This window comes from Phocoena sinus, chromosome 10, assembly GCF_008692025.1.
Source record: "Phocoena sinus isolate mPhoSin1 chromosome 10, mPhoSin1.pri, whole genome shotgun sequence".
Taxonomy (NCBI): domain Eukaryota; kingdom Metazoa; phylum Chordata; class Mammalia; order Artiodactyla; family Phocoenidae; genus Phocoena; species Phocoena sinus.
In genome coordinates, this window is record NC_045772.1 from 7992266 (window position 1) to 8013808 (window position 21543).

The window sequence follows — 21543 nt, forward strand, 5'->3', positions numbered from 1 at the left end:
GCTCCCATTTGTTACCTTTCAGTTTTGGTACAAGATGTTGAAATTCTTCCAGCGTATAGGCTTCATCCACTCCAGTTAGAGCTATTGCTCCATCAGTACCAGATCGGGGGCCATCCCAAAGTTCTCGACTGGGATCTCTCTGAGGCACAAAAAGTATGGCCTTGTGTGCTGGTAACTGCTTGCCGGGGAGGCTTTGAAGGACCAGAATGCTATCAGGCTCTTGGAATCCACACAGGTACAGGAAATTGTTGTCTTGGTGGAAAGTATAGGGGATATCATTGCTCATATAGTATGTAGGGTTGGACAGCAGTACCACTGTGTGGTCTGTACCACTCTGCCCTTGTGCTTCCTTGTGGATCAGAGATATTAGTTTGTGTCTGCGAAGTGCATATTCCACCTGGGATAGTCCTGGTGTCACCTCCCCTAGAAATGACAAAAAACAGTGATGCTTTGCATTTCTGTAGTGTCAAAGTACTTAAGAGAGTTTAATATTAGATGGAGACACCCAAGTTCATTTCTTCAATTTATGCCCAATCTCCTCATAGCACATGGCAAATTAAGGAGATAACCCAGGTTTCAAATTTCTATTCCATTGCAAAAATTTGGAAGAAATGATAATTACATGTGGTCCTGCCTGAAAAATGGGATCATGACCCCTTAAGATCTCTTCCAGCTCTTTGGTTCATTCTTTTACTCATTCAATCAAATATTTACTAAACATTATTATATGGAAGGCATTGTTAGGCAAATAATCCAAGTTGCCCTGAAGTTTCAATATACAAGGTGAGGAGAAGGATCACATTTTCTGTGTAAGACTTCCCCAAAAGAATGTAAGTTCCTCGAAGACACAGAGTTTTGTCTGTTTGCTCAACGTTATATTCCCAGGGCCTAGAATAACAACTGGAATATAGTAGGCATTTGATAATTGTCAAATGAGCTATAGTAATTTTAGAGTTGAAGGCCAAAAAGCTTTCCCCAATTTCAAGAGTTAGAATAAATTTCCCCTTCTGAATTTCCAAGGCATAATAATATCTTTCTAACAGGGCTTTTCACTTTCTACCTTGTATTAACAGTGAGCTGGGTATACATAACCTATCTGATGGTCAGAACCATCTTCATATCCTTCAAAACTCTAGTAATATTATCCACCTCTTGGGGCTGTCATGAGAATCAAATTTGATAAAGCATGTGGTTCTTAAGGATTTGAAGACATCCTAGAAAATCTTTTGAAAGCTATGGATGTATTCTGTTTACTAAATGGCATGTAGGCACATACAAACATTTTTTTAAAAATTTATTTAGTTTATTTTATTTTTGGCTGCGTTGGGTCTTCGTTGCTGCATGTGGGCTTTTCTCTAGTTGTGACAAGCAGGGGCTACTCTTCGTTGCGGTGCTTGGGCTTATTGTGGTGGCTTCTCTTGTTGTGGAGCACGGGCTCCAGGTGCGTGGGTTTCAGTAGTTGCGATATGCGGGCTTAGTTGCTCCGCAGCAAGTAGGATCTTCCCGGACCAGGGCTCGAACCAGTGGTCCCTGCATTGGTAGGAGGATTCTTAACCACTGCGCCACCAGGGAAGCCCAGATACAAACTTTTGACATACAATTTCAAGAGTCTCAGATTCCTGTAAGCGCACGCAAAAAACCCATATTAAGAACCCCTGTGGGACCTCCCTGGTGGTCCAGTGGTTAAGAATCTGCCTTCCAATGCAGGGGATGTGGGTTTGATCCCTGGTTGGGGAACTAAGATCCCACATGCCGCGGGGCAACTAAGCCCACAAGCTGCAACTACTGAGCCCGTGCACCACAACTACAGAGCCCATGTGCTCTGGAGCCTGCATGCCACACTAGAGAGAAGCCCTTGCACCACAACTAGAGAGAAGCCTGCATGCTGCAAAGAAGATCCTGTGTGCTGCAACTAAGACCAGATGCAGCCAAAAATAAATAAATAAACATATATATAAAAAAAGAAACTTTGTTATGAAGTGTTATGTGTTAGTTCTTTATTTTAGCCTTTTCTCCTTTTATTTATTATTTATTTATTTTTTTAACATCTTTAGTGGAGTATAATTGCTTTACAATGTTGTGTTAGTTGCTGCTGTGTAACGAAGTGCATCAGCTATATGTATACATATATCCCCATATTCCCTCCCTCTTGCATCTCCCTCCCACCCTCCCTATCCCACCCCTCTAGGGGGACACAAAGCACTGAGCTGATCTCCCTGAGCTATGCAGCTGCTTCCCACTGGCTATCTATTTTACATTTGGTAGTATATATAAGTCCATGCCACTCTCTCACTTGGTCCCAGCTTACCCTTCCCCCTCTCTGTGTCCTCAAGTCCATTCTCTACGTCTGCGTCTTTATTCCTGTCCTGCCCCTAGGTTCTTCAGAACCTTTTCTTTTTTAGATTCCATATATATGTGTTAGCATACGGTATTTGTTTTTCTCTTTCTGACTTACTTCACTCTGTATGACAGTCTCTAGGTCCATCCACCTCACTGCAAATAACTCAATTTCGTTTCTTTTTATGGCTGAGTAATATTCCATTGTATATATGTGCCACATCTTCTTTATCCATTCATCTGTTGATGGACAATTAGGTTGCTTCCATGTCCTGGCTATTGTAATATGTGTTAGTTCTTAATACTAGTACCTAACAGACTGCCTGGCTGCTAGCCCAGTGATGACTGGGTGAACGCTTCACTTCTGAAATGGAAATTATGCCTGCTTTCACTTTAGGTTCCCAGACAAAAGAACTACTAAAACAATTACTCACAAAAGCTGTATCCCTAAGCCTACACTTAACAATAATAATAGTAAAACAACATCTAATGCTTATTGAACGCTTACTATGTGTCTGTACTATTCTAATTATTTACACGTATCAACTTATTTTATCTTTACAATGACTCTATGATGTGGGGAACTATTATTATTCCCTGTGGTAGCCAGTCTCCACATGCAAGTATGGGAAGATAGCCATGAAACACTGCTGTGTAAGAAAGTTAAATAAGAAGATGGACAATATGTTCTCATTATGTTTAAAAAAAACAAAGGAGAGAGAAAAAAGAATTTAGAAAAGAATCAGAATTTTTATAGTGGTAACCTATGGAGAGTGACATAAACTGAAATTTTCTATTTAACATGATTTATTATATTATTTGAATTCTGTTTCAATAAGTATATACTCTTATAATTAAAGTCCCAAATAAAGAGAAAAAGAGGTTAAAAAAGGGAAACCATGGACAGTCCACTCCATACTCATAACCTACAATGGTTCTTTATCGTCTGTCAGATCAAATTCATACTCTTAAGCCACTTTAACATTTACATTTAAATGTTCTCTACCAGGTGACTTCAACTTATCTGGCCAACTTTTTTTGGTAACAGCTCTACTGAGATATTTTCATACCATACAATTCGCCCACTTACAAGTGTACAATTCAATGATTTTTGGTATATTCACAGATTTGTGCAACCATTACCCTAAACAATTTTAGAATATTTCATCACTCCAAAAAGAAATCCCATGCCAATCAATAGTTACTCCCTGTTTCCTCCGAATCCAATCCAGCCCTTGACAACCACTAATCTATTTTCTGCCTCTCTGGGTTTGTCTATAGTACAGATTTCATATAAATGAAATCACACAAGATGTGTTCTTTGGTGACTTGGCCAACTTTTTTCTTATCATTCCTCCAATTATTCTGAAATTAATTCCTTCTATATCTTACATAAGTCCAACCTGTTACCTTGCTTACAGTGTGTCCCCTTTCTAAAATTTCTTCTCCCTCCAAAGCAATTCCACTCAAGACTTGGAGCTCAATATGTTTGTTTTTAGACCCTTCTGATTCAAAAGGCTTTCTTGATTAGCCCAGATCATGTTGATTTGTTCCTTTGAATTACATTTTTTTTAAAGTCAACTATTTCATTTTCATATACACATATAGTTGTGTATAGTTTCAAACACATTATAGTTGTGTATAAATGTAATCATACCATACTCTTTCAATAGTTAAACACTTTTCCCCCATTTCTTCATTGTTTGAGACCTCACTCCCCTTCCCTCCTTCTACCCACATTAGAACCACCCCCATATTTGTAATTTAGTATGTATCCTTTCCTATTTTTCTCAATACTCATATAATCACATACACATATACCTGCATTTAGGGTTTTTTGAGTCACTAGTGTTTTACAAAAATGGGGTACTACACAGTCTTGTGTTTATGTTGTCTTTCTAACACAACAATACCTCATAGAAGTCCCTCCCACCAACTCATTTAGCATAGCTTCAACTCATTCTGCTTGATGTCTCCATATTATTTCTTGGGGGAATGTATCATAACTTCCTGATCCATTTCCATACTGGTGGGCATTCATATTATTTTCAGCTTTTTGCTGCAATAATGAACATCTTTCTACTTATATACATAGGGTACTTTTAAATGCCCTATGTACTGTTGCTTTTATTTCTGTGGGATAGTCCCAGGAGAGAAATTAGTGGATCAAAGTCCTTCGAGTTTTCTTAGTACTCATGTTCAGTACATGCAACTCAGCTGTTTATGATTACTTTGGAACTGTCTAGATGTTTTACCTATGCATAGTTTATCTCTCCAGAAAATTCTGTAGTTCTATCCCATTAATAATTTTTTATTTAACTTTTATGTACCTACAATATAAAAATTTACATTTTTATTAACAAAATTGGTAAGAAACAAAAGAGATAAATAAGAGAGGGCCTTACAGGCCAGGCAAAGCAACAGAGTTGGTCCTAGAAAAGCTCACATCACATTTCTTTCTCTGAGGATTGAGTTGGGTAAGAGTCCCCTAGGGCTCTAGGGCAGAATATCGAACTTTATACCAGAGCCCAAGAACAGCTTAACTATTTATCTCCCTGATAATTATTCATGTTAAGTCTGCCACTGTTACTCAATATTGGAAATTTCCTAATTTACCCAAGCAGCAAATACTCTTTTCTAAAAGCAGACGCTGGTTATAATTGGTGGATTATCCAACTTTTCCTTTTTGTCATTTTACTTGGTCCCTATCCTGTGCTTTGCTTTTGGTCATTTCCCAGCTACGGTCCATGTAATAAAACTAAACTTAAAAAATCAATTCATTGTGTTTTTAAAAAAACTTTGGAAATAAGAAGAAAATTCACAATATTAATGATATTAATTAATGTGTTATCTCTCATTTTCATTAATAACAGAGTATACATATATGTATATTAGGAAGTAACTTCTGAAAAAAAGATAAAATTATTTAAAAATCAAAGCAGGATTGCAAAACCATCTTTTTCGCCCTTCAAAGCATTCCTCGTTGCTGAATCTAATTTCATACAAATGACTATATGAGAAATATTTATTTAAAACACTGACTACATTTTCCCAAGCTTACTAATTGTAAACACTATACAGTGACCATTAACTATATGCTTCCAAACCTCTGAAATTTCGAAGAACTCTTCATCACAACAGAAAAATTATCCAGGGAAAGACACACCTTATCAACTGAAGGAGGGAAAAAAAGTGTGATAAAGCAATGAACTTCAACCCTAGAGGTAAACCTGGCAGTTGTTATGGCCTTTGATCATAGAACTAACCATTATAGTCCATCTAGCCTGACTTTCTTCAGATAAAACTGCATCTGAATAGACATTCTGGTAACTTTGTCAAATTGTAAAGTATTAAGAAGCAAAGTCAGTATTTTGTCATGTGGAGTCAATTAAGGATAGAAGGGCTACTCTAACAAGTTATTTAATCAACCAAATGCCTAGATGTCACAATCTGGACTCTGTAAATAACAAAGTCTCACAATCAATCCTGAGACTGTGAAGCCAAGAAGAAAAGCTCTTCCAGGACATCTAGGATTGGGCCTCTTGAGAGAATAAGAAAAATGTTCTTCATATTTTATCAGCCAGGCAGAAAACCCAGAGAGGAAAAGTTTTATGAAGACAGAAAATGGATGGAAATATGCAAGTCTTTGCTACAATCTAGGTATGTATTTTAATTATTTCCTGAAACTAACTAGGTTAGGATTTTAACGTGGCCTGAAGCAGTGTCCTTGAATTCTGTTTAATATTAGGAGTTTTTTATTGTATATAAGGAATTAGTGCATAAAATGATCTATTACTATGTAGTTGGAAAATGGGGGTAAAGAAAAAGCTAATAAACATTTCCTTTATAAAGTAAAACACAGACCTCTCTGAAAAAAATGAAATGATCAAATAAATAATTTAAAAATACTCTCAATGGATTTTATTTGCATATACTGAGCAAAACAAGCCAGACAGAAAGGGTTCATACTGTATGATTCCACTTACACGAAACTCAAGAACAGGCAAAACAATCATGTTGATAGAAACTAGAGCAGTGGTTAAGGATGGAGGTGGGGACTGACTAGAAGGGTATGAGGGGACTTTCTGGGGTGATGGAAATGCCCTATATCTTGAATGGGGTATGGGTTATATTGGTGTACCTTTGTCAAAACTCACTGAATTGCATATTTAAGCTCTGTGCAATTCACCTAATGTAAATTTTATCACATTAAAAAAAAAAAAAGTACAGCTGGCCCTCCATATCCATAGGTTCTGCATCTGGGGATTCAACCAACCACAGATCAAAAACATTTGGAAAAAAAATTCCAGAAAGTCGCAAAAAGCAAAACTTCAATTTGCTGTGCATGAGCGACTATTTACATAGCATTTACCTTGTATTAGGTATTATAAGTAATCTAGAGATGGTCTATAGTATACGGGAGGATGTGCATGGATTACAGTCATATACTATGCCATTTTAGGTAAGGGACTTAAGCATCCGCAGATTTTGGCATCTGAGAGGGTCCTGGAACCAATCCCCTAAGGATACCAAGGGATGACTATACCACTCTCTAAAGCTGAAATAACTTTTACATCAAGACTTCTCTCACTTGAATTTCTTCTTACCAAAAATATTATAGCCAAAAAAAGACTTAAAAAAATTCCCATATAGTATTCTTTGGCATGGGTGTTATGTGCTGTTTTGTGGTTAAGTGTGGACTCAGACTTTTGCTGAGTTGGAATTCTGGCTTAACAACTTACTGAGTGACTTGGGGAGAGCTACCAAACTGTTCTGTGCCTGTGTCCTCATCTGTAAAGTGGAGATAATAATAGCACCCACTTCACAAAGTTGTCAGGAGGATTTAATAAGTTAATGAAATACTTCGAACAGTTAGCACTATATAAATATTAGTTATAATTATTACCACATAAATAATTTACACTTGAAGAGGTTGTCATCCTGGTAATACAAAGCCAGGTAGGATCTTGAAAGAGTAAAATTTATAGGGATGATCATTATCCCTATCAAAGTAATTATTTACATGAAATTATCTGGTTTTCTCACACAATGACAAGAATGAGTTTCAAGTGATTCAGGAGCTTTTTTTTTTTTTCTTTTCTTTTGTGGTACGCGGGCCTCTCACTGTTGTGGCCTCTCCCGTTGCGGAGCATGGGCTCCGTACGCCGCAGGCTCAGCGGCTATGACTCACGGGCCTAGCCGCTCTGCGGCATGTGGGATCTTCCCGGACCGGGGCACGAACCCGTGTCCCCTGCATCGGCAGGCGGACTCTCAACCACTGCGCCACCAGGGAAGCCCTATCTGTATTCTCTAATTTGTCTATCATATATATGGAACTTGTATAATAATTAGGAAAGGGACTGAGATATTTTCCAAAAGTTTAAAGTACTGGCAAGTACTGGGGAAATATTCCAAACATGAAACCTTTTGGAGCAAACCACATAATAGAAACATACTTTTAAACCCCAAACTAACAAACTGACCTTGGCTTTGTAAAAGAGATTTAAAAAAAAGTATTAAATGCCTCTTAATATTTCTTAATAATTGACTCTTCCTCCACCCCTCAATTATTTTAACACTTCTGTAAGTTTTGCTTCTCTACATGGAGAAAGATAAGTGATTAACACTTTGGCTATTATATATCTGGTGGTTTCTTTAACACTGATAATTCTCTTTTAAAATTCTATCTACTTCTATCCCTTCTCACTTACCCCAATCCCTATTGTACAGGAGAATAAAAATTATGATAGGTGGGCTTCCCTGGTGGCGCAGTGGTTGAGAGTCCGCCTGCCGAGGCAGGGGACACGGGTTCATGCCCTGGTCCGGGAAGATCCCACATGCCACGGAGCGGCTGGGCCCGTGAGCCATGGCCACTGAGCCTGCGCGTCCAGAGCCTGTGCTCCGCAACGGGAGAGGCCACAACAGTGAGAGGCCTGCATATCGCAAAAAAAAAAAAAAAAATTATGATAGGTATTCCTTTTCCCCCATAGTTTATATGAACATATGTATATATATGAACTTGTATGTGTGTATTTATTTACATTCATTTTTTACATAGTTAACATGCACATAACACAAATAACAGTCTAGATACAGAGGCCATCATCTTGACAATATGATTACTAGTTTCAAGGCCTGGAAAATGCAGCTCACCATGTAAAAGTATCTCACCACGAGAAATCAGTAATTTTCAAAGCTGGTAAAACTTAGTATTAAATTGAAGCTACAGGTAGGTTGATTGGATGGAGAAATACTTAAATTAATATCAACTGTATTGCTATTAAGCTTACCTTACAGCTTTGAAAAACTCTGATTTCCTGTGTGTTTCAGTGGTGAGCTGCATTTCCTGAGTCTCAGCCGACTTCCCAGCAGGAATTCCAGTCTGATGAAGAATCAGCAAAAGGAAGCCCTCACTGAGAGACACACTGGTATCATTCACTGAGTGGAGACAGTGAAAGAGCAACATATTTCCAAAGGCAATTTAGATTATTAATATATATGCTTACACAGTAAATACAGATTTAACTTCGCATGGCAGAAGCAACAATTAATCTCCCTTGAAAACCTGACTGCTTTTTCTCCAAAGCATTTGGTTTTACCCTGCCTACCTCTTTGGGATGATATTCATTCATCATAGTTCATCCCTTAAGTGTCTTTAAAAAAAACAAAACAAAACAAAAAACCTTAGGTATGAATTTGAACAATAGTGATGACACATCTTCCAGCAGGAACGCTGGAATCTTAAAGTAGAAAAAAAAATTAGTGAAGTAAACCTTTATCAACTTTTTGCATCACCTTTATCACTGTTATCACTTCTCAAAGTTGTGACAATCACATCTGGAAATCTTGTGTAACCTATATAAAAATATTTTTCTTAATATTGACATGAGCATTTAATGCTTTCAAGAAAAATGTTTCCTAAAGTGTCTTTAACACAGTAGTTCACAAGGAATCAATAGTTAGAACACAGTTCTAGACACCATGTTTTAGAAAGTAACAGAATTTTTCTTTAAAAACATCTTGAAATACATACTTTTCACTGATACTTCTGAATTATAAGGCTAATCGTATTTATTGCTCTAGATGGTGCTGTCTATACAGTACTATTAGCCACATGTAGCTGTTTAAATTTAAATTAATTAAAATAAAAATTTAAAAAATTTAGTTCCTCAGTTGCACTAGCAACATTTTAAGTGTACAGTAGCCACTTGTGTATAGTGGCTACTGTATTGGACAGCACAGCTCTAGAACATTCCCACTGCTGCAAAAATTCTATTGGATAGCACAGTTCTAGACAAAGCCCCTAAAGAGAGAGACAGTCATTACAGTTAAAAGGCCTTACCTGGTCTGAGGAGGTGTGGGTGTGTAAAGGGGCTGGGCTGGCCTAAGTACCGGTTTGGAATCCTCCTCTCTGGGATGGGCTGCAGGGAGTACCTTCGCTGTGAACATGACATGCATCCTGAAGGAGAGATAAAGAGGATGAAATGGAATAGTGTACCTAGAAAGTCCCGACAGTATATACACATTTATCTACCTCCAGCAGTAGGATGCTTTAGAAAAATGCAAATTAATATCTCCTTCAGTATTTTTATGGTCCTTCCTGTGGGCCAGCCGGAGCCTGTGTTGGGCCTTAGGGATACAGAAATGAGATTATCTTTACCTTTAGTGACTTTAGTCTACCTGAATATAATAGAGGTATATATACATACAGTATGATTAACATATGAATAGGAGCTATGGGAACAGAAGAAAGACAACAAACAAAAGCAGGGGAGGGGGTAGGAAGTATTTCATTGAGGTAGTGTTATGCTGTGTCCTAAAATTCAGAAAAAGAGAATTAACATTTTTATTGAGAATACGTGAAGTTTCAGAAAATATGCACATCTTATCTCATTTAATCTTGGAATGTTAGAGCTAGTGAAATGTCTGAAAAATGCTTAATCATATTTAGCCCATAAGAAGTAATATTATTAGCATTCATTCAGCAAGATTTATTAAGTGTGTGATTGGCACATGTTGGGAAAGACACAAGAATAACACAAGACTATTTGTCCTGGTCTGGAAAGAACATACAGTCTAGTGGAGGTGAGACAGAGCAATACTACATTGTGAATGCAGTGGTGGATTCATACACAAGGTTTTTGAGAGCACAAAAACTAACACAACGCTGTGGGACGGGTACAATGACGATAGGACACAGTGATCTGGGGAACAGAGAAGCACACAACAGGCGCTTGTGTGAGACTGCAGAAGTAGAAATGCCTACTCTGAGTAGGAATTAGTCAGTGAAAGTGACAAGGGGAGCTGAAGGTATCATGAATGAGATTATGAAAGGGAAGGCATAGAAAGCAGCACATTCACATGTGCCCATGTGTGCGTGTAGAGGGAAAAGGGATAGAAAGAGAATTTCAGGTCAGTGTTGCTGCTGGTGGGAGAGGAAAAGACCAGCAAGGTAAGGATCAGACCATTGAAGGCTTTGTACACCAAACTAAGGAATTAGATTTTTAACTGTTACGTGAGGTAGGCATTATCATCGCCTTCTTTTTTTTTTTTTTTTTAACAGATAAGGAATCAGACTCAGAGAAGTAATTTGTGCAATGTTACACAGTTAGTACTAGGGAAGCTGGGACTCAAACTCAGTTTAACTTCAAAATCTTTGCTCTTATCCCTCTACTCTGCCACTCAGTAAGTCTTCTCTGCTAAATCCCAACAATACAATTAGTACTGTACAATCTCCCCGTGAACGTACAATCACAACAGCAAAACACGGTAAGTCTGGATCAAGTTAAAGGTTTTAGTAGGGATTATAAAGCATGAATGACAGCGTATGTATTTGGAGAGTTAAGAAGTCTTAAACATTAACTTTGAATTAAATTTACAAAGGGTTATTAAGAAAAATTATAGCTTCTTGAATGATTAAAAAGACAGAGAAAATGGTACAGGTTTCCAGGCAGTATGAAAATACAGTTAAGAATAGTGGAAAATGAGAAAAAGGACAAAATATTAAGTATTTCCTGGAATCTGTCTTTAGAAAATGTACAGAATACATATTAAGGAATATGCCCAGTCTACACAGGTTGAAAGCTTAACAAAGATGAGGCAAGCAATTTACAAAAATACAGAGAAACCTGTTAAGTGACACCACAGGGAAGCAATCAACAAAGACACTACCAGACAAACAATTCAGCTTTTTCCACATAAATTCTAAGGCAGGTAGGGGTGGTAAGGTATGGAAGGGGGAATCTATAGATTAAGTAAGCCTTAAAAGACATTATGAACCAACTGTAATATGTGAACCTTAACTGGATCCCGATTCAAGCAACAAACTGTAAAACAAATACATTATATTTATGAGGTCACTGGAAATTGGGAGTGATTGCATATTTGATGGTATTACGGAAGTAATATTTGTTTTAACGTGTGATAATGGTGTTGTGATTATGTTAAAAAGAAACTTATCTTTTAGAGATATAAATAGAAATATTTACAGATGAAGTGATATGATCTCAGGTTTGTCTCAAAATAATATGGGGGTGGGGTGGATTGCGGAGAGGATGAATGGGGATTTGAATGAAACAAGACTGGCCATGAGTTGATAATTATTGAAGCTGTGTGATGGGTACATCAGAGTTCATTATACTACTCTACTTGTGTATATTTTTGAAATTTTCCATAATAAAAAAGTTGAAAAAAAAAAGAAGATGAAGCGACCATAGAGAAAAATGAAGGAAATAAGCATGTACTCTGGAAGGCAATCTAAGACAAAGAATTAAAGGCAGCATGGTATAGTAGAAAAAAGTGCTAGTTCTAGTTTAGTTCTACTATCTACATGACCTTGGCATGTTACATAACTCCTCTGTACTTATTTCTTCACCTGTGAAATAAAGCCGTTATATTAGGTAGTGGCTTTCAAATTTTTAAAACCAAAACCCACAGTAAAAATATATTTTACACAGTAACCTAGTATATACAGACATATATATGTATAATGTATATAGAAATTTCACTAAATACTATTCTTTCTGTGACTGTTATTTTTGCTGCCCTATTCCATTAAAAATAAGCTTGCCTCAGTGCACTAACATGATTTTATTACTGCAGTGTCTTGAATGGTGGCCCCCAGAAGATACGTCCACATCCTAATCTCCAGAACCTGTGACTGTTAATTGGAAAAAGGGTTTTTGCAGATGTAATTAAGGAACTTGAGATGAACGCATCATCCTGCATTATCTGGGTTGATCCTAAATCCAATGACATGTGTCCTTGTAAGAGAAATGCACAGGGAGAATTGAGACAGAAGAGGAGGAAGCAATGTAACCATGGAGGCAGAAACAGAAGAGATGTGGCCACAAGCCAAGGAATATGTATAGCCACCAGAAGCTGGAAGATGGGAAGAACGGATTCTCTCCTAGTGCCCCGGGAAGGAGTGTAGCCCTGCTGACACATGATCTCAGGCTTCTGGCCTCCAGAACTGTGAGACAATACATTTCTGTTTTAAGCAGACATGTTCGTGGTAATTTGTTATGGTAGCCTCAGGACTAATACAATGACTTATTAAGGTTGAAATAAATATGTCAAGTGCTTGATTATTTTTTCATAGTTCACAAATTCTTCATTTTTTCAAACCAAAACATGGAACAACTGAGAAGTAAGTTATTAAAGCTCAGTAACCCAGAGGTCATATTATGCAAGAGGTATGCTGTGGCCATAAACAACAGCTCCCACTGGTTTATAAGGCACTGTTTGAGGCTTCCAGGAAAATATAGGGGAAATAGTCCAGAGGGTTAAGGATGGTCTGGTATGACTCTGGACTAGCTCCGTTTGGAAGATCTAGTCCCTACTCCAACCCCATAATGACACCACAATGCAGCCCTCCCTGACATAAGCTTGTAACTCTGCTTGCCATATAATCAGTATCCTAATGTGGCCTAGCAGTGGTCCATGGTAATAACATTGTCTTCAATGTAAAAATGTGCCTATCTGCAGTCACTGCCTCTACCACCATCACCAGCAGAGCCTAAGCTGAGAGGAAACCACGGTTCTCACTACCCTGAGCACCCCTTTCCAACCATCTGTTACAACATGGTGGATTACTATGAAGTTCTAGAATTGCAGAGATATACTTCACCTGTGGACATTAAAAAGGCTTATTGAAAAGTGGCACTTAAATGGCACCCTGATAAAAATCCAGAAAATAAAGAAGAAGCCGAGAGAAAATTCAAAGAAGTAGCTGAGGCATATGAGGTATTATCAAATGATGAAAAATGGGACATTTATGATAAATATGGCAAAGAAGGATTAAATGGTGGAGGCAGAAGTCATTTTGATGATTCTTCTGAGTATGGCTTCATATTCCGTAAGCCAGATGATGTCTTTAAAGAAATTTTTCGTAAAAGGGACCCATTTTCATTTCATTTCTTTGAAGACTTGCTTGAGGACCTTTTTTTTTTTTTTTGAAGACCTTTTAAATAATCCAAGAAGCTCCTATGGAAGCAGAAACAGAGGTGAAAGATCCTTTTTCTCTACATCCAGTGAATATCCAGCTTTCGGGAGATTTTCTTCATATGATACAGGATATATACCATGTGGTTCACTGGGCCATGAGGGCCTTAATTCATTCTCTTTCCTGACATTTGACGACAGTGGGATGGGCAACTACATATCTGTTACAACTTCAGGTAAAATTGTTAATGGCAGAAATACCAATACAAAGAGAATTATTGAGAATGATCAAGAAAGAGACAAAGACAATGGTGAGTTGAAGTCCTTTCTTTTAAATGGTATGGCAGATGAAGAGAGCTTTGCTGAAGAATGCAGTTGGAGAAGACGGTCATTCAACAATTATTCACCAAAGTCCTGCAGCCCCAAACATGTATCTCAATATACTTTTACAACTGGAATCCCTCTATTTTCTCAGCAGGATTCAAAGAAGGTGGTAAGAGGAAAAAAAAGCAGCATAAAGAGGTACAGAAGAAGAAGTCAACTAAAAGGAATCATTAAATTGACTCTTCAGACACATTATGTTCATATAACATTTGAACACAGCTCTTTATGTGTTTTTTTTTAATTTTTATTTTATTTATATTTTTATACAGCAGGTTCTTATTAGTTATCCACTTTATACATATTAGTGTATATATGTCAATCCAATTCATCACACCATCTTTGTGTGTTTCTGTTAGAGTTTTGCAGATAATATTTGTTTAATACCACACTAAGATTATGTTTTTAACGTATTTAGCAGGACTGTAAACATCTGATGAGTGGCTGTTTGGATTAGGTATGTTAGAAAAAGATGAATTTGTGAACAGTGATACTAAGAATTTAGAAAACAGCAAAGATTAATGAGTTTTGAAATTTTAGCTAAGGTAGACAGGAAAAAGATCTAAATGAAATGAAGGAGTTAGCCATGTGGATATTTGGTCAAAGAAGATTCTAGGCAGCAGGACTAGCAAGTGAAATGTCCCTAAAGCAGACTGTGTAAGGTGTGTTTGAGGAACATGGAGATCAGTGTGGCCAGTTATGAGAGCAAGTAGATGAAGTAAGAAAGGTAACAGAAGACCAGATTATGCAGGGACTGCTAGATCACAGTATGAACTATGTTATAATTGTCAGACAGGAAGCCAATGGAGGCTGTGAGCAGAAGAGTGACATAATCTGACATACTTAAACAGGCCTATGCTGGTTGCCATCATTAAAAACAGACTCTAAGTAAGCAGGGGTAAAAGCAGGGAAATGCAGGCTACTGCCACAATCCAGGCCAGAGACTGCAGTAGCTTGGCCAAGGTGGTGGAGGCGGTGGTGGTAAAGAGAGATCAGACTCTGGATATATTCTAAAGATAGGGCCAAATGGAATTTGCTGACAGACTGGATGTGGGGTACGAGAGAAGTCAGGATTTTTGGCCTTAGCAACTGAAAGAAGAGAAGTGCCATTAATCTGAGATAGGCCTGGAGGTGTTAAATTTTGGATGTGCTACATTCAAGGTACCCGAATTTATTAAGCAACAAAAAAAGAATTTCCTACGTTGACTTGCATCCTGCATGTTCCCTGTCATTGAATTCTTCCTTTTTTTTAAACAAACAGATCTTATTGATCATATTAATCTTTTATCTTAGAAATATAATTACTATAAATTTTAATGTGACTAAAAGATGGGAGCAAATAACCTAGTAGCACTTAAAACCCAACCACCTTTCGAAAAACATAGTTCAGTGATATATAGCAACGCAACAAATTTTGAAACCAGAAAAAATTCTAGGATCGACTTTTTTTTTGTTTTTTTTGGCGGTACGCGGGCCTCTCACTGTTGTGGCCTCTCCCGTTGTGGAGCACAGGCTCCAGATGCCGCAGACTCAGCGGCCATGACTCACGGGCCTAGCCGCTCTGCGGCATGTGGGATCTTCCCAGACCGGGGCACGAACCCGTGTCCCCTGCATCGGCAGGCGGACTCTCAACCACTGCGCCACCAGGGAAGCCCTAGAATCGACTATTTTTAAACGACTGCTAGAATAAAGCGTGAGCTCTTGTTTTGTTTGATTTTTAGTTGGTAGGTGGGTGGGGAGGAAAGTTCATTTATTCTACAGGAGAGACTGGGGACAATTAGCATTTAATGCTTATTTGCAGAAAATAAAATCATAAAAGCTCAGAGTATTTTAAGTGCCACTTATATAAAATGTGACATTTAGTAGAATTTATTTATTGTTACACATGTGGGACTAATCAGACTTAGAAAAAAATGCAATTTTTCAACAAAAGCAAAAACCAGTGTCTCTGAAAATTTGAGAATGCAATAACATGCCCTCTGGTCCATTTTTTATTTTATTCTTAACAGATAACTAAAAATTCAGATTTAATCTTATTCAATAGCTTAAAATTATTCGTTTCCTACTGCCTAGAGGAAAAAGCTCAACGTTGCTTAACATAATATACAAGACACTCCACGAGCCAGCCACCAGCTTTCTTCCCAACTTGACTTTCTATCATGTGTCTTCTTACACATCTCATGCTTGAGCCCAACTTTTCCCAAACTGTGTTCAAAGGGATACCAGTTCAAGACTCACCAGAGAAAAAGGGCTCCATGGTCAAATACATTTTGCAAATTAATGCCAAAGACATTTCCCTCTTAGAGACATGGAAATAGTCTATTATGAGCACTATAAAATGCAGCATTCCCCATACTTATTTGACCACAGAACCCTTTTGGTGTTACAGCTACTAACATGCCCAGCAACATATTTGAAAAAAGCTCCAGGCTTATTAATGATGCAAAGCTTTGCACCAGTCATTCTGTTTCAGAGTTCTGGGCCTTTGCATTCATTCTCTCTGCCAGGATGGCTCCATCACTCTAGTTGGCTTGGTGAATTTAAGCCTTCTTTCAAGTCTCAACTCTCCTAACCTTTGAAGTCACGCCCACATTTCCTCTTTGCCCCTCTCTGCCCCCAGAAAATATCAACACTTTTTCCTTCTCCCCACAAGTATGTTACATTACAATTACTTGCTTGCTTATTTATTTATTTATTTATTTATTTATTTATTTATTTATTTCGGTACGCGGGCCTCTCACTGCTGTGGCCTCTCCTGTTGCGGAGCACAGGCTCAGCAGCCATGGCTCACGGGCCCAGCGGCTCCATGGCATGTGGGATCTTCCCGGACCGGGGCACAAACCCACGTCCCCTGCATCGGCAGGCAGACTCTCAACCACTGCGCCACCAGGGAAGCCCACAGTTACTTGCTTCTTTGTCCGTCTCGCATGATGGTAGAAACTTTTTTTGTGTGCTTAGTTCTCCTATGTGGTGCTCAATTAATGTTAATAGAATTAACTGCAAACAGGCTTTTAAAAATTATTTTCTACTTATTCTTTAATGTTTTCAATATTTCCCTTCCTCATCTCACACTTATATTTAAATGATCTAGTCTTTTAAAATATAAAACTTACTTATGCATCATTAATGCTTTATTTTGCTTTTTCTCAAATGACTAGAAGGTGTTAATAACTATATCACAACTAATGAAATTACACTCTTAATTAGCCAAAGCATTTTCACTTTAGGAATGCATGACTTTCACAGAATAGGAAGTTACTTATGGTACTCAACACCCTGTTCCCAGAGTCTTCCTAAGGAAAAGCACCCAAGAGCACCACAGACATTTGAAGTTCTATTTATGAACATCTAAAGTCGGTGGAATTTTCAAATTCTAAAACTTTATAAAATCCCAGAATAACATACTTACAACCCATTATTGCCTTTCTTGGGCTCCCATGTCACTTGAGTCAAGACTCTATTACCATCCTTTGCTATATATATTCATTTATTTGTTGCTTCTCTATCATCTGACTAGACTGTAACTCCAGGGAAGTGGAAATTCACCCACAATGACTGCTAACTCAAAAGTTACTGAATGAAGATACATTCTTTCTGGCTCAATAAAAAGGTCCAAAAGGACTCTACTAAGCAGAGTAAGACCTAGCAGAGGTATAACATAAAAAGGACTAGATGGGAATCATACAACTAACATTCCTGACTTGCTACTTGTGATATTGTGTTAGTTTCAGTTCCCCATCAGTAAAATGATATTTGCTCTAACTTACTGGACTTGTGAAGATCCAAGGAGATCATTCATTCATTCAAAAAGCCTATAAATGTATATTATGATGTTAATATGAGAGGTGGTTAAATTTACTTATTCCACTGAAGCAAAATGAAGCATAATGACTACATTTTTCCAGGACACTGGTGTGTATAATCCAGTACCTAGCTCTAAATTTTGATTAATCAGGTTTTACACAAAGCCTCAACAAATGGAAAAAAAGTTTCAAGCAAAGAATGGTTCCAGCTCTAAATCACAAGTTATGGCCTCTGTGATCAAGACCGACTAACTGCGGGCTTCCCTGGTGGCCCAGTGGTTGAGGGTCCGCCTGCCAATGCGGGGGACACGGGTTTGTGCCCCGGTCAGGGAGTATCCCGCATGCCGCGGAGCGGCTGGGCCCGTGAGCCATGGCCGCTGAGCCTGCGCGTCCGGAGCCTGTGCTCCGCCACGGGAGAGGCCACAGCGGTGAGAGGCCCGCGTACCAAAAAAAAAAAAAAAAAGACTGACTAACTGCATATCTATTCACCTACTCTCATGGAGAGGGACAGCTTTATGGAACTTAAGTGTTAGAAGCAAAGAGCAAGGTCTGTGCACTGAACAATGATTACTTTTTATTTTTACTTTCTAGAGTAAGGAGTAAGTCTTGATATAATTACCATTCCATTTTCAATAAATTCAGGTATACCAACGTAAGAAACACATGTCAAGACTTAACATTGGTGTCAAATACCATATGCTCCGGCTCACACATTGTTCACCTATCGGCCCCCAAAACTAAAATATGATCCAATGGCAGATCTGCCTGAAAGACGATTCAGCTTTCACCGATCAAGCTTCATGTTCACTGCTCGCGACAGAATACACCCTAAAAAAATGCCCCGCCCCCCATTCCTGGACTACTCTATCTTGCCTTTTCTTTTTTTAAGTTTCTTTTTTTTGAATTTTATTTAATTTATATTTTTATACAGCAGGTTCTTATCAGTCATCCATTTTATACACGTCAATCCCAATCGCCCAATTCATCACACCACCATTCCCACCCCTCCGCGGCTTTCCCCCCTTGGTGTCCATACGTTTGTTCTCTACATCTGTGTCTCAACTTCTGCCCTGCAAACCAGTTCATTTGTATCATTTTTCTAGGCTCCACATATATGTGTTAATATACGGTATTTGTTTTTCTCTTCCTGACTTACTATCTTGCCTTTTCGAGCAAGGCTTTCAGACATAAAAAGCCTCAGGAGTATTTCCAAATATTACCTCTTCTGAGAGGAACTACTCAAAGGATGTGTAGTACTAAACACGTGTTTCCTGTACATTCTGCAGCCAGCTCTCACGTCTACTCTTTGAAAACACGAAAATCCGACTTAAGTTAACCTAACAGAAACAAGAGCTACGTGATGTGAGACACTGTGTCGCCTGGGCAAGTGTGATAACTGACACAACTTCCATGAGTCCGAGTTACTTTGAAGACAGCCCCTCTGGGAAGACAGTACACCCTTTTCTCTCTGCAGTCATTTCAACCTCTTAGAATACCTCAACTGCAGAGAGAACCCCGGGCCCACCCTTTTCCAGGGACAGGGGGTAGAGAAGAAATCCAAGGAGCGCACAGAGGGTTTGGGAATAGAGACCCCAGCAGAAGAGTCCACTGAAGCAGGGGTCGCCTCAGACCAACCTGGACCCCTCTGGTGCGCCTCAGGCTTCTCAGAGCAAACCCCGAAGGAGACACTGTGGGAGGTGAGTCTAACCTGAGAGGCTGCGGGCGCTTGCTACCGCGGGAACAAGCTTAGTTGCCGAGACTATCCAAGGCATAACCGCCACGCTTGCACTTCAGGAAGGAAACGCGGAAAACTGACGATGATGCCGCCGCCGGCAGGGTTGAGTCGCCCGGAAACCAGGCCAGGCGTCCCTCCCCTTCCGGCCGGCGCTGCTCGACGGGCTTTCCTCCCACAGGGGCGCAGTATGTTGACGTCACGCCCGGAGCTGTGACCGCCGCTCCGGCCGGAGGGCCACCCTGGCGTCATGACGTCATGTTCCATTTAACGGCCACAATCACAGAATATTCTATTCTAAATGACTCCCCGCAGGGGCTGACAGCTCCCGCCTCCTTGAAAGCACCGGATAGGAGGTTGATCCATCTAGAGCACTGTTCTGAGTGAAGATAAGAATCCGTGCATGGAGAGGCAGGCACCAGCACGAACAGCCACACTTCTAGAAGATTCTAGCCAGTGCACAGCGCGGCGGTAGAGGAATAGGAATGAACGGGCGAAGGACCCGGGGTCACGAGACCGTTGGGTGGGCGGAGCCAGCGGCCGGGGAGGTTCTAGTCTGTTCTGCCTCTCAACAGCCGCCCCCTTTACGCGGTCACGCTGAGCTAGACCGGGCTTAGGATCGGGCTGCCGCCTCTGCCGCGCCCGCCGCCTCCTGCTGCCTCCCGCCGCCTCCGGACCATGGACCCCCGCAAAGTGAGCGAGCTTCGAGCCTTTGTGAAAATGTGCAAGCAGGACCCAAGCGTTCTGCACACCGAGGAAATGCGCTTCCTGAAGGAGTGGGTGGAGAGGTGAGACCCGGGCCTGAGGGCCGATGGGGGAGGGAACAGGGACAGCGGGAGGGGGAGCTGGGCCCGAGCTGGCGCGGGGCGGAGGGACCTGGAGCTCGGCGGCGAGTCTCGCTCCCTGGCGGCGACCTCGAGGGGCTCGTGGAGGATCGGGAAGCTTAGATGGTTCAGAGGCAGGGAAGGAAAAGGCAGAGCTGGGTTCCCTCCGCTCTGAGGTCGCCAGGGGTGTGTCTTCGGCGAAATACTGAGATGCAGATGGTTGCGGGCAGCAGGGCACTGTAGCCGTGAGGGGGAGGGGTGAAAGCGGCAAGACTTAGCTTTCGCATGGAGTTGTTTTTCTTGAAATCTTTGGTGTCCTGCTGAGGTCGCAGTGACACGAAGCAGCTCCTTTACGCACTGTGCCTTTAAAAAGTGGTGTGATGTGTAAGTTATTTAATAAGTTACAATAAAAGTGGTAACTGTGTTTGATTACTTTTACAATTACAGCGATTCTAAGTGCGTAGAGTTATTTTGGGAATCGCTTATTGTACCTCCGTAGTGGCAGTGCCATCACGCCAAACACTTTTAAAAAACTGATTTTTCAAGGACCCACATGTTAACACGATCTATTCTTGTTATCTTTAACTCCAGAGTACGGCGCTACGAGCGTGGAATTAATTGGACAGGCATTGTGCCAGGTGCTAGCTAGGAAACAGTTTAAGTACAATCTATTTAGGGATACAGATGGATAAGTACAGAAATTCGTCTTGATATTTAGCATGTAATAGAGATTAGTATTCTTCGTATTGAAGGGGAACTTAAGGGAGAAAGGGAACTCTTCCCCGAGATGATTCTTTAGAGTCAGTACTCCTGGTGAGGAATTTAAAAGAGATGACATACAAATTGCATCTCACGGTGATAAATAGCGAGTAAAAAGGGATAAATAGTGTAAAACAATATGACTCCTAAAAGGTACTACCCTAAACGTTGATTTGTTTATTTTAGTAACATTTTTATAGGGGAAGATGAACCAACGATTAGCCAACATTTGAAAGAATATTTCTTCCAGTGAGCTTGTTCTAAC

General features: G+C 39.7%; 3 protein-coding genes across 4 annotated transcripts in view; 2 read left to right on the plus strand and 1 right to left on the minus strand.

Annotated features, from left to right (window-relative positions):
- Positions 1-19817, minus strand: part of XPNPEP3 (X-prolyl aminopeptidase 3) — a 60481-nt gene extending 40664 nt beyond the window's left edge. Inside the window, exons 1-3 of one of the 2 annotated variants that reach the window (XM_032644564.1) lie at positions 19672-19817; positions 9680-9796; positions 16-423 (exon numbers count right to left, since the gene is read on the minus strand). In XM_032644564.1, the coding sequence (XP_032500455.1) occupies positions 16-423; positions 9680-9796; positions 19672-19735 (589 nt within the window). In that variant the 5' untranslated portion in view covers positions 19736-19817. The remainder of the gene's footprint in view (positions 1-15; positions 424-9679; positions 9797-19671) is intronic. The other variant, XM_032644565.1, reaches the window with a different exon arrangement.
- LOC116760150 (dnaJ homolog subfamily B member 7-like) lies at positions 13420-14337 on the plus strand. Its single transcript, XM_032644567.1, is given in 3 exon segments — positions 13420-13757; positions 14116-14204; positions 14207-14337. Coding segments are annotated over 3 exon segments (558 nt in total).
- ST13 (ST13 Hsp70 interacting protein) overlaps positions 18895-21543 on the plus strand; it is a 28875-nt gene continuing 26226 nt past the window's right edge. Inside the window, exon 1 of the mRNA XM_032644566.1 lies at positions 18895-20483. Coding sequence (XP_032500457.1) covers positions 20374-20483 — 110 coding nt within the window. The 5' untranslated portion in view covers positions 18895-20373. The remainder of the gene's footprint in view (positions 20484-21543) is intronic.